Source organism: Protopterus annectens, chromosome 10.part0 (assembly GCF_019279795.1).
Source record: "Protopterus annectens isolate FY-2018-M chromosome 10.part0, PAN1.0, whole genome shotgun sequence".
Classification (NCBI taxonomy): Eukaryota; Metazoa; Chordata; order Ceratodontiformes; family Protopteridae; genus Protopterus; species Protopterus annectens.
Genome location: NC_056744.1, coordinates 722,119,926 through 722,138,556, shown reverse-complemented (window position 1 = coordinate 722,138,556; position 18,631 = coordinate 722,119,926). Strand labels below are relative to the sequence as shown.

The 18,631-nt window shown below is 38.6% G+C and overlaps 1 protein-coding gene across 1 annotated transcript in view; it reads left to right on the top strand.

The window, feature by feature from the left end:
* DOCK7 (dedicator of cytokinesis 7) overlaps positions 1–18,631 on the top strand; it is a 3,076,229-nt gene that overhangs the window by 1,578,422 nt on the left and 1,479,176 nt on the right. The window contains exons 18-19 of the mRNA XM_044085545.1: positions 16,358–16,459; positions 16,822–16,908. Of these exons, the coding sequence (XP_043941480.1) occupies positions 16,358–16,459; positions 16,822–16,908 (189 nt within the window). The remainder of the gene's footprint in view (positions 1–16,357; positions 16,460–16,821; positions 16,909–18,631) is intronic.

Genomic DNA, 18,631 nt, shown 5'->3' with positions numbered 1-18,631 from the left:
GTTAGCGTTGTCGCCTCACAGCAAGAGGTTCTTCGGTTCGATCCACGGCTGGGGTGCCTTCTGTGCGGAGTCTGCATGTCCTCCCTGTGGTCACGTGGGTTTCCTCCGGGTGCTCCGGTTTCCTCCCATATCCCAAAGACATGCTGTAGGTGGATTGAACACTCTAAATTAGTCCTAGGCATGTGTGTGCTTTCTGTGGAAGGTTGGGCGCCGGGCTGGAAACTCAACACCGTAAAATCCACTGCCAATCATTTGCGGACAGGTGATCCGCTGTGGCGACCCCTAACTGGGAAAAGCCGAAAGAAGAAGTGAGATAGTGGAAATTGACATTGAATTTTCCTGTCTTCCACCATGGCATATCACACCATGCCCCTCAACAACACGTAGAACTCTCAGTTATGAAAATGATTAATAAGCGATGAATGTTGATTAATTTCTCTAATATGGGACACGCTAGATTATTAATTATGATGTCATTTTGTTAATAAATACCTGCACTTTCTAACATTGCCTATCATTATTATTATTATTATTTGGTAAGTCACTTAGTAAATTAAGCCAGACCCAAAAAAGTTCTGGATGCCATAAGGAGCTATGGATGTGAACTGGAAGTATACAAAAAAAGGAGCTATAGGCTTGAATGAATTGTGGCTGAACTGCAAATTATATACCCCACTTTGTTTTTAATATTTAAAAGGACACTAAAAGGCAAAAACGTTGTGATAGAGCAAAAAAAAAATTTAATTTGTGGGCCTATTGGCAAGGGAGGAAGAGTATGCAGGCTTGTATTTATATTTCACCAAAAGCTCCCATTATGGATCTTAAGAAACTTTTGGGAGCAATAATAAGCTGTCAGCAGGAAATATTACTTACAGTTAGGGGCTGGAACTTGATTTGCAATATTGAGGATTTATCGGGGTGGACATAAAGGAGAAAATATATCAAAAGAGGGTAAATTTCTGAAGACGTTTATGAAAATATGGGTCTATATTATATGAAAGAAAGTTCATATAAGCGAACGCTTAATGAGCGAAAATGACGGGCATCGAAAACAATATTGTGGGAGGGCTGCGCCAACCCCCCCCCCAAATATATATTCCAACTCCGAGATCACACCACAGTGAGGACAGGGCAAAAACTCCAATCTTCACTGTACTGCCATCCCACAACACGAACCTCCATGTCCGGGAGTTTCGTTCATTAGAGCGTTCGCTTATATGAACTTTTGTTCATATAACATAGACCCAAAAATATTTTGATATGGAAGACGTATTACTCTCCAAGGTTCATTAACTGAGCTAGACTGGGTAGAAATTGGATTTCAGAGGCACATGGCATTTAGTTGAAAGCTTCGACACCCATCCAGTAACTATATCAGATCATGCTTTGATAAAAACTAAGATACACCTGTAGGGTAGTGAAGTAAAATGAGACACTAGTATGTCTTAAAAAAGAGAGGAATTTAAGAAATGGTAGTGGAAACTGTTACTAGGGAAGGTAAAAATTTCTTTAAAAGTGATTTCAAGTGCGGTGGATAAAATGGAGTTTAAAAATAGGGTAGAAATAAAAGAGACAGTATTATAGTTAAATAAAAGTGAAAGTAATATAGTTAAGAAGCAATTTTTATTTAGAGAGGGTGACAGGTTAAAGTATTGCAGAATAAGGGAAATATCATTCTAATCTCTTCACTAATCAAAACAGCTGGCTGTATTAACTGATGGTATTATTTTATTTATTTTTATTTTTTATGATGGTATTAATTGATAAATCTAGAAAAGGACATCTCAGTGTTGTGGAGCATTTTGAGACAATTTAAAGTCTTTTCAGGATATATAATTAATGACGATAAAACAAATGTTATAGCTCTAAATTTTTGTATGCATATGAATTGGTTCAGAAATACCCACATTTATGGGGATACAATAAGATGAAGTATTTAGGAGTATGGATTAAAAGGGTCTATATTATATCATCGAATGCTTAAAAAAGCGAACGCTGATTGATCGACCTAATTTAAGCGAAAGCTTGCAATCTCGAACTGTCAGATCAGCGATTTTTTTCCCCAGGGAAAAAATCGCTGATCCAAAACACATACACACAACACAAGCACACCAAGCAAACAGAAATCCACACACATACACCTAAAATCTGATACCTAACCCTACACTAAACTATGCACACACCACTAACTACCCACTTACCTTAACCAAACCCTAACCCTAAGGTCCGTCACTATCGCGCACTCACCTCACTCGCTCCCTAACCCTAACTCACTTAAATCCGCCGTAACCCTCATGTCCACTCAATCGCACACACACCTAACCCGAGCCCTAAACCTAACTCACCTAAATCACCCTAACACTCACATCCACACAATCGCACACTTACCTGAATCCGACCGGTAACTTTCCACCATAACACTGAAAATACTGAAGCAACAGAAACGGACAACCGAATTCTTTCCCTAGGAAAAAAATTGAGTTTCTGCTGCTTCGATATTTTTCAGTTTCGCGAAAATAGTTTCGATTAATCAGCGTTCGCTTTTTTAAGCGTTTGAGGATATAATATAGACCCGATTAAAACTGCTTCTTTTATGGCAATAAGGATATGTGGGACGAGACTAAACAAAGTATAATACAAAAACTCAGAAACTGGAAGCACTTGTTTGAGTATGATGGTAAGATGCAAGAAATTAAAATATTTGTCCCTTTTAGTTTCCTGTGCAGGTTAGGCATGTTTTTATTAACTAGAGGAGAAGTTGTGGATAGTAATAAATTAAGAGTTGAAGGAATTTATTGTAGAGAGGACGAGGGCAAGTGCTAAGTGAGATAAACTGATCCTTCCAGTAGATCATGGTGGCTTAGAATTACCTGATTTTATGGGATATTTTAGACCTGCAGCATTAAGGTTGATATCCGTAACACAGTGAGAAGGATATAATTCAAACTGAAAAGGAATGATGGTGAAGCAGGAAGGAAGTTTGAGAAATAAGGAGATAGTGAGATTTTGAAAGCATTATATTTATAAAATAGCTGACAGTATTATAAGAATTTAGCCAACATGAGAATGGAGAAAGGAGATTTTGTCAATAGGGGATGACTGCAAGTCAGGGTACAGAAAATAGGAAAGAGGGAGCTGGAATTTAATGGAGAAAACTGGCAAAAGGACCTAAGGTATTGAGAGGAAGTAAATAGAAAGGAAAGGTAATAGTAATAGAGTGGAGTGAGGCCAAAGAGATGTTTGGACTACAGACTGTATAACTGCTTTCCCTACCAGAGACTGATTATTAGAGTGTAGGCAAAGGAAAAGGGGTGGAGAATCCCAAGTGAAAAACTGTCTCTGGTAAAGTTTGTAGCTGAATGTAGAACAGAAGCTACTGTTAAGAAAGGAAAAATTAGTAGAGCATATATTGCACACTAATAAGAATTAGTTTTGAGGAGGTTAGAAAGGATTGGGAAGCGAGACTGGAAAAGCAGTTTGTGAGATAACCTATGTGTGGCTCCCAAGCATGCAACAAAGTCCAGAAGGTTTAGGATTTTTGCTTGGAAGTATTTGCATAGGTAGTTTTTATATCTTAAGCAGACTTCAAATAATTTTTCCTCAGGTGGATAGCAAATGTTGGATGTGTGATGGGAAAGAAATAGGTAACTGAAACTGAGAATGTATGTTTTGGGAGTGTAATGAGTTGGTAGATTGTAAAAATTCCCTACAGAATATTCTGTTACAAATATTGGATGAACAAATGTGTGTAACTAAGGAAATGATTCTTTTGAGCTTGAACACAGGGTCTGAATTACCTAGACATGGTAAGGCCTCAAGTTTAATTCTATTGGTTCATAGGTAGGTATTAGGCTATCGGCCCTGGGGCCTATACAAGCCCAGCCAAAAAGATACCCTGGCTTTTGCCACCCAAGAAAATTATTTTCCTGTGCCACTGTCGAGCAGAGCCACAGAGGTGATCCCTGGGGTGAATTTCCTATTTCCTTTCCAATCATCAAGATTTTTCTTGAAGAGTGCTAATGAGGAGCTTTGTTTGATATAGATAGGTAGTTTATTCCAGAGTATGGGAAGTCTCTGCGACAGGAATCTATCCCTCCTGTATGTTCTGTTTGTTGTGGTGACAAGGTTTAGGTCCCTACAGCTTGTAGCTCGGAAGGATTGGGATTTCTTTAAGTGGAGCATGTCCAACAGCTCTTGGTTTGACATAGCTTTGTATGTTAGGCAGAGATCACCTCTGAGTAGGCGATATGCAACGGAGTAAAGCTGGAGTTTTTTGAGACGGTCTGCGTAGGGCATCTGTTTGAGGCCGGTAATCCTCTTTGTGAGGTATTTTTGCGGCCTTTCCAGTTGTTGTAGATGTCTTGTGAGGTACATACCAAAAGGGGCGTTGTACTCTATAATGGGTCTAATGAATAGAGGGGAACAATGACCTCTTTTTTTCTGGATGAGAAACCTTTTGTGATGAGGTGTGCCACGTAGAAGGATTTCCTGACTACTGTGGCAATGTGATTATCAAAGGAGAGACTACTGTCGACCTGTGTCCCAAGGTCTCTTATCACACTTTGTGTTAAGTATACTACCGCCTATGTTGTAGTTCATGGGTACAGAGTTTTTACCAAAGGGGATGACAGTGCACTTTTTGGCACTGAGCTTGAGGCTATGGCTTTGACACCAGGCATCTGTCTCAGTGAGGCCCTTTTGACCACATCGTTAGGAGTTTCGATTATGGCTCCTAGTTTGCAGTCATCTGCAAACTTTGTTATCCAAAGACCTTCTGTGTTAGCCTGTACTTCAGAGAAGTAGATACCAAACAGCAGAGGACCCAGGACTGAACCCTGTGTTACTCAACTTGTCACTGGTCTGAAGTCGGATTTGGAGTCTGCTACTTTCACAGTGTAGGTTCTGTCAGTGAGCCAGTTGGCAACCCATCTTGTGACATAGGGATTTATACCTAGTTTAGTGAGTTTATCTATAATTCCAGAGTGGGGCATGATGTCGAAAGCCTTGGCAAGATCTAGATAGGCCGTGTGAACCACCTTACCCTTGTCTACGGCTTTGGTGACTGCGTCAAAGAAGTCTATCAGGTTTAGGAGACATGCTCTGCCTTTTACAAACCCGAACTGGGTGGGGTCCAGAGTTTGGAGATTACCAATGTCTTTGTTTATAAGTTCCATGATGATACGTTCCATGGCCTTGCAGACCAGGCTCGTCAGGCTAATGGGGTGGTAGTTCCCAGGGTCAGTGGTGGCTCCCTCCTTGTGGAGTGGGATAACCGTCGCTGTGTGCCATTCAGCAGGCACAAAGCCTGAGGTGTGGCTGTGATTGAACATGTTACTTAGGTGGGGTGCCAGTTCTTTCTGTAGTTTGTGTAAAATGCAGCCTGGGATGTTGTCTGGTCCCATGGATGCTGTGTTCTTGGCTTTGGAGAGTGTGGTTTTTACCTGTGCAGCCGTGATTACAGAAACTTTGCATTCTTCCGGTATAGAGATGGGCTCTTTAGGGGGTGAGAGGGAGGTAAAGTTAGCACTGAACCTATCTGCCAAAAAAAATTGGCTTAAAAAAAAAACAATTACTAGAAAATGGAAAACAATCTAAACCAGTTGTATATGACATATTGAATACTGTGAGATAAAAGAACTGGAAGAAGCATCTTTATTAAAGAAAAGTAAATTACAAAGAAATAATTTGGAAATTATAGGAATAGTACATACAGAGTAATGTTCAGGAGGAGTGAAGTTTAAGGGAAGACAGGAATTAAGTAGTTTATGTAAAGCTAGACTGATGATAGTAATAAAGAAAATGTGCTGTATAATATGTGTAAATGAAAAAATGTTAATATGGTTTGTTTTCTTTTCTATTCTTGTGTATTTGTCTATGTCTTTTAAGATAATTTAATAAAGATGCTAAAAGGATTCCGTTGTGGCAGCTAAGGATATGTGAAAAGTGGCTAGATAGATGATAAAAAAAAATCAGAAGCTAAAAGGTCTTGACAATGGATATGGGTAGTAAGATGCAAGCAGTGAAAGCATTTAGTCCCTTTAGTATTATGTACAGGTCAGGCATGTTTTTTCTCCACAGAGAAAGGTAGTTTAGGATTACCAGAGAATTGAAGAGATTTTTGGCAGCTACACAGTTAAGGATCATATACATAGCACAAGCAGAATGTTATTAATCAAAATGGAAAGAAATTATTTTGAAATATGGGTGACTTCACAAAATAGACGGACACTAGAATTTTCGATGCAAGCACTAAAGTAGAAGAGTAACAACCATGCAGAATATCGTATGTACAAAGTAGCAAAAAATACTTTGAGAACTAAGCCAACTTGGGAATAGAGAAAAGAGGTTTTACCAATATGGATGACTTAAGTATGGACACAGAATATAAGTATGAGGGAGCTGGACTTTATTAGTGAAAATTAGCTAAGAAGTCAAGGTATTGAGAGCAAATAACTAGGGAGAGAAGTCATTGAGTAGGGTAGCGTCTAGCAGAAGTTCAAACTGCAAGTTGCAGGTTGCCGTCCCTACTGAGGATTGATGAGTATCATATCAAGATGGATAATATTAAATGGAAGAACAGCTGAGGTTGAGTTTATGGCTGAGTCTAGAAATGAAGCCCGTGTAGAAAAGGGATAATTAGTTGTTGTTGTGTCTTTCGGCTTTTCCCAGTTAGGGGTTGCCACAGCGGAACTCCGGTCCGCTAATGATTGGTAGTTGATTTTTACGTGCCGAGTTACCAGCCCTGACGCACAAGCTTCAATGAAGGTACGCCCATTTATGCATGTCTCCACGCAGAAGACGTTTTCGCTGAGAATCAAACTGGACAGCGTCTTACTGTGAGGCGATAATTAGTAGGGCATATAAAATAATGTATGATAACTATAGGAATCAATCCATAAAGGTTAGAAAGGACTGGGAAATGATAATGGAAAGGCAGTATGTAAAGAAACAGTGGGAGAATGTTTATATGACGTCCATGTATGCAAAAAGACTTTAGAAGATTCAGGATGTTTGTACAGAAGTATATTAAGTTATTTTTGTACCACAAGTAGGCCCAGAGAATTTTTCCCTGGGTACGTAGCAGTTGCTGGAGGTGTGTTGGAAAAGAGAAGGATACCAGGGAACATGTGTTTTAAGAATGTAACGAGCCGATAGATTTTAGAAACCCCATACAGGGTACTTTGCTAGAAATCTTGTGGGAGCAAATTATGTTAACTAAGGAAATGATTCTTTTGAGCTGGGATATAGAAAGTGAATTCCCTAGATTCAGTATGGCCCTACTAAGTTTAATGCTGTTGACAACCAAAAAAGCAATTACTATGAAGAGGAAATTGAAAACAAAACAAACTGTATCAGAATTGTTGAATGTTGTAAAGAAGGTGAAATGGAGGGGGGTCTTTAGAAAATGGATGGCTGTGTGGGAGCTTTACATGCAGACTAACATTCAGGATTGTTGATATTTCGGGGATGGCAAGATTTGAGCAATCTCTGTAATGGCAAATTGAATACTCAGACAAAGGTCGTATTTGTATAATGTGTAAGAAGGAAAAAAGTTGTTGCAATGGTTTGTTTTCTGTTTTACAGTTGAATGTATACTCATTTCTTTGTGCAATGTGGGCCTGTGCAGGCCTTTATATGTAAGGAACCCTACATAATTTGATATGAGGGCATGATGTTTATAAACAAAATTTCTTCCTTTGTGACTAAGGAAGTCTCTGAAATGTCTTTGGACCAGTTTATTCCAGTTACCAGTCTTAAGGAGGAGATACTGCGGTGGTGGTGCTGCGGTAGCATTGTCGCCTCACAGTTAAGACGCTGTCCGGTTCGATTCTCAGCTAGAGCATCTTATGCGTGGAGACATGCGTGAATGGGCGTACCTTCATTGAAGGTTGTGCGTCAGGGCTGGCAACTGGGCACGTAAAAATCTACTGCCAATCATTAGCGGACCGGAGTTCCGCTGTGGCGACCCCTAACCGGGAAAAGCCGAAAGACGCAACAACAACAAAAAAAAGTCTTGAGAACAAAGATGAATGAATCAATGAATAGATATGGGTAACTCCGATTTATTACTTGAAAGGACAGGGTTGACTACTCGCTAAACTGATGTTTTACAGGTAGTTGATTAATAGTTTTCTGCCTTGGCAAATGTAAGGCTGTGTAAGAAGGGAAGTTAAGGTTCACTTAACCAACCCTGCAGCAAGCACTGCATCCCTCAGAAATGTTTCAGAATATCTAAGGTGCGGATTGCCCAGTCAACAGATAAAGGAGGATTTATGTAAGGTGTCCTGAAAGTAATATTATAGATGATTTACCCATTTCGTGGAGGTGAGGGCATACTGCTTGTTATTCTTCCAGCCATATTCGGAAGTCATGCAGCATCGATCCTTATGGTGAACATTGAGTATACTCATCATAACAGTTCAGATAATAAGAGAGTTCCAAGATGGCTGCACACTAAGTAACAGCTTGTTTCTAGCTCTCCCAGTGTGAAAACAGAAACTCTGCAGAGAAGGCCAGTAGACTTGTGTTTATGGGTGAATTTCAGTAAATGGCTAGTAAGTACACTGCCTGGATGCCAGGAATAAAGAAATGCAGAAGGCCTGGAAAATGTCAGCTACAAAAAGTGAGGAAGAAACACTGACTAGGGGGAGTTCAGCAGCTGTTTAGCAAAAAGTAATGCAACCTTCAGACATGACTTCCAGTAACCTACAGAATGGTACAAGACAACTGCATACAGACCTGGTTAAAATAAACAAAACACTGATAGAGTATATTAACACAAACAACAAAAGTTTGGAACAAATGGAAGATGCTTTAAACATATATTCAGATGAAATGACAAAGCTGCAAAAATTAGAGGTCGAAATGAAGAAAAGGCTGGCTGAATATTAGACTGCTCAGGAAGAGATGTTTAAAAAAAATAGAATTAGAGGACAGAGCATGTAGGGAAAACTTGAGATTTTCAGCTGTACCAGACAAGCTGGAAGGAACAGACTGCATTAAATTTATATAAGCACAAATAAGCAACTGGACTGGTATTTCACAGCAGGACTTCAGTTGAACGGGCACATTGTGTATATGCTCCAAATCTAACTATAAGGAAGCAACCTTGACCTTTAATAGTAAAGATGCAATACTACCAGTAGAAAGAGTTGATTTTATCAAAACTGTGGCAGAAGGATAAAATGCTAAAAGTAGGTTAAAGCAGAGTGTTTGTGGAGAATAATTGCTCATTGTACACCAGGCAAAAGAAGTAAATTCATTCTTTTCAAAGAATGTCTAAACACAGGTGTGAGGTTTAAACTGCTGTATCCAGCTGTTTTCAAAGTATTCTTGCCTGGAGGGACAAAATCATTTTTTGATGAAGTGGATGATAAGGAAATGCAGAAGTTTGTCCAACAAAAATTGAGCTGTGAAACAGGAGGAGATGCGGCTTCTTGTTCTGAGCTGTGAAACATGAGGAGATTCGGCTTCTTGTTCCTCTGGTAATAAAGACCAGAGAGAGAGACTGCACCTGTGAAACCTTTTCCAGTATTTCAATGGAAAATGTTGGAGAGAAGGAAGGGAGCACAAGAGTTGACTAGAAGGATCAGGAGTACGTTGAAAATGAAGCCAGAGGCAGGATTTGGGTGATGGAGAAGAACAGTAATAAAATCATTAACTTAATGGATTCTAATACAGTAATTATATTTGTGAAATATGACAGCACAAGAAAGTCTGGAAATATTGGACTTCTTTAAAATTTGTTTGCTGAGTGGGGGACTAAAGTATATGCCCTGCTTCGTGTCATTAATGTTCAGAAAATGCTTTCGGGAGGAGAAGAGAGGGGAGAATGCTATAACTGTAAGTAAAGAAAACACTTCCTTTTTTAATAGTATTGTATCTGTGTTGCATGGTTTTCTTTGCATGCTATTTTTGCGTGTAATGTGGATTGTAAACAGGTGTTTTTATTTTTCTCCCCTCTTCTCTTGTGCAGTTTTGAGAAACGTAGGCAATGTAATGATAAAAAAGGGAACTTGGTTAAGGGGGCATAACAGAGTTCAAGTTAATGTGTTTTTTTCATTCTTGCATGGGGAGTGACTTAAGGACCTTTGTTTTATGACAGAGAGCAAGTAAATGAAAAAGAATATTGAATATTATAAGCTTTTTTCCTAGTACTTGCAAATATGTATACTAAGTAGCATTTCTGCAGCTGGTCTTCATGCCTCCATGGAGACAGTCTGGTAAAGATAAACTGGAAGACAGTCTTGTGGAAGGGGACTGGCCGAGGGAAAAGAAGAAAAAAGAACAGAGAAATTGACTAGGACATAATGTTAAAAACAATCAGGGGTTTTCCCAGGTGTGAGAGCTTTTAAAATAATACAAAATCAGTTAGACCTGAAGTAAAGTTCTCTCAGTTTTTAAATGCAATGGGAATACTAATATAAACAGGTGCTTTTTTTTTTCTTGTTCACCCTCCTCTATATTCCTTTGTACAGTTTTCAGAAATGTAGGCACTGCAATGAAAAAAAAACGAGGAGGGAAAGAGATGGGGAGAGAATGGAAGGGTCTGGTTAAGAGAGTATGACAAAAAAAATCAGTATGCTTTTTCCTATGCTTGCATTGGGAAATGACTGGGTAAAAACCCTGTGTTATCCAGTAACAAGTTTATTACAAAGCATGTAAAAGAAAAAGAATATTGAATATCGTAAGGCTTTTTTTCTGATAAACAGGGTACCCTTAGCAGTTTTGTGTCTAGTTTGCATGTCACTAAAAGACAATTTGATAAAGAGAAATGGCGTGGAGAAAGTGTTTACTGAAAGCATTCAATTGTTTTCTCAACTGGGAGAGTTATAAAGATAGACAAAATCCAATAGTGCTTACTAATCGCAAAGGCTGTACCATGCATACGTCTTAGCATGACTAATCTTTCTTTGTGGTTAACTTTAGCCTGTCTGTGTAGCTATCAACTTTAAACATATGTTCTCATTAGGAAACAAAAACTTCAATATTTGAAGATGCACATAGTTTTGTGCATAGGTTTTAGGAGGGTTTTTTTGGGGGGTTGGTTGTTCTATTTGAGGGCATTCAAAAAAAAAAACAAGTTATGTAAGATGTGACATAGGCGCAAATGGATATGACAAGAAACAACTGTAAAAAAGATCAACCTGCTGAACAGTATAAAATTCTGGGAGAAGTAATCAGCTTTCAGCAAGGAATATTGCTTGTAGGTGGAGACTGGAATTTTCTCTCCAACAGTGAAGATATGTCTGGGGGCCTAGAAGGGAAAATATAACAAGGGAGGGTAGATTTTTGAAGAAATTTATGAAAACGTTTGGCATGAAAGATGCGAATTCAGTACTAGAAGTTCAGAGTGAATTTATATGTTACTCACCGAAATATAAAAAAACTGGGCTAGGCTACATAGATTTTATATCTCAAAGGAACACATGCATTTAATTGAAGGTCTTGAAACACACCCAATAACTATCTCAGGTCATGCACCTATAGTAACTAAAATAAAAATGCAAGGTAATGAAATGAAAATGAAGACACTGGCGCTTTCCCACCTATTGGTTAAAAAGAGAGGAATTTAAGGAATGGGTTCTGGAATTAATTCAGGAGCTACTAGAGAAGCTAGAATTATTTTCTGAAAACATAGCTAAGGAGTGGGATAAAATTAAAGTGGAGATTAAAAGTAGGTTGGAGATAAAAGAAAGGGAAATATGGTTAAACAGTAGCAAGAATTATTTAGAGAGATTGACAAATGTTAAAGTATTGTAAAAGAGGAGGAATCTCTCAGAACAAGAAAAGGAGCAACTCAAAATGTTAAACAGTGAATAAGGGATTACCTCAGTAATAGTCATGAGTTTAGAAAGATTGCTGTTAAGCAACTGTTTTTTGATAATAATTCTAGAGAACAAAAACTTCTAACACAACAACTCAGGCAACATAAAGTGGAAAGGGCAGTCACCAAGCTTAGGGAGCGTATAACAAGGAAGATAATAAGAGACCCTGTAGAAGTATTAGAAATATTTTGGAAATTTTAGAAAAATTTGGTTGAAGCAGAGAAATATGGAAATCAAGAAAAGGTACAAATGGAAATGTTTATGGAAGTATTAAATATGCCAGAGTTAGAGGTAGATGAGGGTCAATTACTAACAGGATAGGAAGGGATGAGATACAAATGGCTATGTGTAACCAATCTACAGCAAAGTCCCAAAGAATAGATGGTATTCTGTGGAAGTCTGGAAGTTAGGAGGGAAAAAAATGATAAAGATCTGAAAGGTTTTATTTAACAGTATTTTAAGATGAGGAGAAGTACCAGCATCCTGGAAGAAGGCAGTGATAATAGTAATACCTAAAGAGGGTAAAGATCCATCGGATCCAGCTTCATACAGGCCCGTGTCCATACTAAACCATGATTATAAAGTGTTTGTCTGTAATGAGTAAAGAATGGCAAAAGTGATACCAAAAGTGATAGCTATGGATCGTTGTGGTTTTGTGGAGGGGAGGCAAACATTTAACAATATTAACAGAACATTGATTATCCAGAGGGAAGCAAAATGTAAGAAAGTACCATTTTTATTGGTGGGTCTTGACGCAAAGAAAGCATTTGGCAGAGTAGACTGGGACTTCATGAGCAGGACAATGAAAGCATTTGCTTTCCCCGAAACAATTATAAGGTTGATTAGAAGAATATGTGATGGATCAGAGGAGCAAATTAAAGTGGGTGAGGTCCTCTCTGATAATTTCTGCTTGAGCAGAGGAACCAGACAGGGTTATCCGCTTTCCCTTTTGTTGTTTGCATTATATTTGGAAACATAGGCAAAGAGGATAAGGGACTCAGAAATGCAAGGATGTAATTGGTATGGTAGTCAGAAAAAGCTGGCTCTATTCCAAATGATACTATTTTATATGTGACAAAACCAGAAAAGGACATTTCAGTGTTGTGGAACATTTTAAGACAGTTTCATATCTTCTCGGGATGCACAATTAATGATGCTAAAACAAAGGCAGTAGCAGTAAATTGTGTACCCACACATGAATTGGTCCAACAATATCCATATTTATGAGGACATAATAAAATGAAGTATTTAGGAGTATGGATTAGAAGTGACTCAGTGGTGGCAGTTAAGGATGTGTGGGAAGAGACTAAACAGAAGATAATACAAAAATTGAGAAACTGGAAGTTTTGTTATATGGATATGGATACTAAGATACAAGCCATTAAAATGTTTTTAGTCCCTTTAGTCTTATACACAGGTCAGGCATACTTTTATCAACCGGAGGAGAAGTTGTGGATAGCAATTAAAGAAGAGTTGAAGGATTTTATCTGGGAAGGGAAGACAGCAAGGATCAAGTGGGATAAGCTGATTCTACCAATAGGACAAGGCGGACTAGGGTTACCTAATTGAGGAAGTACTTTAGAGCAACACAGTTAAGACTCTTCTACATAGCACAAGCTGAAAACTGTAATTCAGAGTGGAAAGGAATGATCCTGACACAGAGAGGAAGCTTAAGAAATAAGGAGAGATTGGGGTTTTGGATGCAGACTCTTAAGGAGAACAACCAAAATCATACAGAGTATTATATTCATAAAATAGCAGGGAGTATTCTAAGAACCAAACCAGCACAAGAATGGAGAAAAGAGATTTTGCCGATAGGGATGACTGTGGTCAGGGATACAGATAATAGGCAAGAGGGGGCTGGAATTTATTGTAGAAAACTGGCAAAGGAACCAAGGTATTGGGAGCAAATAACTAGAAAGGGAAGAGTAGTAGAATGGGAAGACGCTAAGAATTTATTTGGACTGCAGCTTAGAGATTGCCTTCCCTGTCAAGGATTGATATCAGAATATAGGCAAAGAGAAAGAAATGAGGGGCACCTAAATGAAAGACCAGCACTGGTAGAGTTTTAATAGAATCTAGAACGGGAGTTGCCATTAAAAAAAGAATAATTAGTAAAGCATATAAAATATTGCATGATAATTATAAGAATCAATCAGAGGAGCTTAGAAAGGATTGGGAAGAGAGCTTGGACAAGCAATTCACAAAGAGACAATGGGGGATATATGTGTATCTCTCAAATATGCAACAAAGTCTAGGAAGATTAAGGATCTTTGCCTAGAAATGTTTACACAGGTATTTTTATACCCCAAGTAGACTCCAAAAATTTCTCCTCAGGTGGATAGCAAATGTTGGAGGTGTGATGGGCAAGAAAGACATAACTGGGAACATATTTTTTAGGAGTGTAATGAGCTGGCATACTTTAGGAATTCCCTGCAGACCACTCTTTCTGAGATGCTGGGTAAGCAGATTGGACTGACTGGGGAGATTTTTGTTATGCTACAGAATAGTAATTGTGTAGACATAGTAAAACCTTGCTGAGTCTAATTATGGTGGCTGCCAAAAAAGCAAGTACTTGAAAATAGAAATCAAAGTCTAGAACAACTTTACTAGAAGTAGTGAATATAGTAACAGAGATAAAACAACTGGAATTGGGATCTTTAGAAAAGGGAAGGAACAAACTACATATGAAAAAATGGGAATTGTGGGAACAATATCTGTAGAGCAGGAGCAAGGTTTAAGAGGCAAGATTTGAATGAGCCATATAATGCTTAACTGACAATGACTGGAAGGTTTATAAGTGATGTATAATGTTTGCAACTACAGTTGTTTCAGTGGTGTCTGTAATGTAAACTGTTTCCATCTAAAGTGGTATTATTTTGTATGTTTTTCATTTATATAAGTGTAAGATTGCATTTGTCATATGTGAAAATTTATTAAAGATGTTTGGAAGGAGAAAAAAAAAACAGTTCAGATAATAAGATGGGTTTATTTGCCTAGGCAGCGAGACATTTCCCTGTGGTACATTTGTTGGGGATACATGGCTGAATATACATTTCAGCTGCAGAGAACTATGGCTGTTGCAAATTCCCTGTGGACAAAGAGAAGCACACACTGCCATGCCCATAGCTTTAGTAACCAAGTGCATGGGGGCAGAAGACGTTATGGGTGTTGTGCACAGTGTATGGTACATGCGTATGTAACTACAGCATGTAGAAGTGTGCTACAGCAGGGAGGAAATCCTGCATGCTACTCAGTCACATTTAAGTTCCAGTTTAAATTTTAGGTAATATTTCTTAGATGCTGTGAAGTGGGTAGTGGTCCACATACACCAGTTTTAAAGGCACTGCTTATTGTCCATTGCCCACTGCATTTTTAATGCCACTGACATGCCCACTGGCCATTCTGCCTGCCATGTCATGTTGCCTTGTGGGTCATGGGCATTATTTCCCCAGTGTATTTGGCTATTGACGTTGTGGGCATGGCACCACATTCTTCTTTTTTGCCCACAGGGAATTTGCAGCAGCTATATTTCTCTGCAACTGAATGTAACTTCAGCCGTGTGTCCTAAACTAACTGTACCACAGATAAGTCTCACTGTCTAGGAAATTGAACCCTGGTAAGATCCATTCATACACAGGCTGTCTGCTTCCATCCCTTGTATCATTCATGTTATGGGTCTGGAGGCCTTTATACATTTAGCTCTGTACCATTCATAGATCTTTTTGGGGGTTACTGCTGCATCTGTGATGATATGACAAGGGTTAACTCAGTGTGTATTGTTACCTCATTGGGTGTGCAGTTTGGTTGATTGATGGATTCTCATTACAAAAACGTTAAGGGGAAAACAAATTTCCCTATTTTCCGTGAAGTATTTTTTTCAAAGAAGTTCCCTCAGTGTCAGTCATGATTTAATTAGAACCCATCTGTTTTGCTTAGAACAGTTGTTGCAGCATAGTTCTGAAAACAGCAGTTGACAGATAACTAATGTTGCATGAGTGTTGTATAGTTTGCTTCCTCAGAACAGAGCAGTGTCTAGAAAAGATTTTAATAATCCTGAATGGCCTTGTATAATCCATGACAGTGTGCAGACAGCCAGATGGAGACTGTGTGCCCTTTTTATGGAGAATGGGAAAAAGCAGATTTATGTTGACTTTTGACTGCCATAGACAGTATTGTATAGGAGTACCTGATGGGATCATACTACTGCTTTTGCGATTGTACTTATGCTTAAGGATATGTTACTCTATCATTAAGTAAGTCTCTTTTCCTGCTGTACCCTGGATGCACAGAGTATTCCACTAAGCTGTTTTTCAGGGAATAACTTTCATAAAAGTTTACTATTGAAAGCATATACATCCATTTTAAGAAGCACTGATGTTTTTATTTTTTTCTGGGTAAACGTGGATAAAGAATTTTTGGAATCATTGATTTTTATTCGTAGAAATGAAATATAGATTTGAAAAGCCATATGATTTAGTTTAGCAACTAGAAATAAACATGTTAATTGCAAGTACGCTTCTTTTCAGTGGATACCAATACTTCAGAATGGACGTCTTCGAACTAGCCAGTTTTGTCTACCAGTTTCTCTGGAGAAACCACCTCAGGCTTACTCTGTCCTTTCTCCTGAAGTAAGTAATCAGGTAACTTCTTGAGTAATGTGTCAGATGTGCATATGTTATATTTATACAGCCTTTTAGATTTTCACATTACTGAAACTGTACTACAGACTAGGGACTGACATTTTCTCCCATATTGCTAGATTAAAAAAAATTCATAGCTCATTTGACATTCAGAACACTTTTGTTTTACATTCTGTTTTCTGAAGCTTTTTTTTCCTTTCATCAACACATTTTGTTAAAGCTATCCCCCGAAATTTAAAAAAAAATCACTGCTAAAATGGTATGCAGAAAAACATCAAACCATAAAACAAAATGGTAAATAAAAACATTGGTAAAGACTACATGCTAATATTTTGAGTTGTGCATTATAGGTGCCTCTTCCTGGAATGAAATGGGTCGACAACCATAAAGGCGTTTTCAATGTGGAAATGATTGCTGTTTCAACAATCCATACACAGGTAACTGTATCCTTTTTTCCTAATTGCTATCTCCACGAGTCTTGAAAACCCAGTTTTCGTCCAGCCCATTCATTCCCCTGGCTTGGTTATTCTACGGTGTTGATATTAATTTGCTTATGGAGTGGGGAAGTCATATGGGCAGCCATGTTGATGTCTATGCCATTGCAGCCATTCTGAATGTTGGACAACAAACCTGTACAATCAAAGACCCACAGTTCCCTGTTTTTGTGAATGGATATTCCAGTGTACCTGCAGTGGAAGATACTATGTTTACGACTTGGTAGCTGAATGCTTGCCATGGGCCACTCTTTGTCTCACTACCCCTCCTCTTAGGGATTGTGGCATCAGATGGCTCTGATTTTGCCCTCTTTCCCTCCAGGGTAAGCATGCTCATCCTTTCCAAGCCAGCTCAAACTAATGCTGAAGCTGCTAATCCAGCTTCAGTATCCTATGCCATAGTCAAGAATTCCATCTGTGCTTCGTCTGACAGTTTTTCAGAGAGGTTTAAGACCATAGCTGATATATCTATACATGTCGGTAGTCCTGAGTTTGATTCCCATAGTTTCTGTTTGCTTACTGTGTAACCCTGAACAAACAACTTAACTGGACAGTACTCCCGGGCTGAACTTGAAATGGGTTCTTGTACATCAGTGCTCTACTGCAATTAGCAAACATTCATTAGATGACTATCATACTGACAGAAGTCACAATAGCAACCTGATCTTCATATTGATCACTGCTGCAGTAGCCTTAACCTGTGGGTTATGTCCTTCCAAGAATATAACATCCTGCCAGCCTCCAAAACGTCAGGGCACCTTCTACATTTCCAAATTGTGAAGCAATTCAAGCTGAACTGACTAAAAGACAAGTCTGGGCGCAAAGCCCTTCAGAGCTTTACTGCTGCCAAAGAATGCACTCTTCTTTGACTTTTAAGGATTGACAGTTAGCTTATGCTTTTTTTTGCTGGGCAGTTAAGTTCCCTTTAGGGGGAAAAATTCCATTTTTTTTATTTTGTTAATGTTTTATTACTTTCCTCTTCAGAAAAGTTATTTTAAAGCTAGGAGTTTTTTTGTTAATGGACTGTTTCAAGACTTTAATGTACTTTTAAATGGACCACTTTTTTTAAAAAAGTTATGTAAACTAATGGAAAATGTTTCTGTGGAAAAAGAAATCCATTGTGGGGCTACCATTGTGTTTTAAAGTGCTTTTTACTGTATTTTTATTGTCAAAAAATAACTTTTTGTCTGGAAGTTTTACTGACATTTGTTGCTCGTCTTCCATGGAAAGGAGGAAACTTTTTCAGCTTGACCGTGGAACAGACTACTGGTCCCATATTTGGTCCTTCTTCCAGCCACAAAAAGAAAAAAGGCAAGCAAACAGCCTTTGCCACCATAGCAGGCTAGCAGTTTTCCTCAGCCACAGGTGGGTGACTGCTGTAGCCATTTTTTGTACTGCAGACCACTCATCTTTTACCCTGGATCCTTGTGGTTTACTACCTACAAGCCGGTGTGGTCCGGTGGTTAGCCATATCCTCTGGGGCGAGTGGAGTCCCCTTAGTGGACAGAGGAGAGACATTCTTGTCAGTCCTGGGAGATGGAACAGGAAAGATTTTTCCCAGTTGTGTAAGAATGCTGTGCCCATACCTGAGGAAGCAGCTGCTGCTATTAGCAGCAAGGTTGTCCCATTTTTCCTGTCAAAAAGAAACACATCTACTCTTCAAATT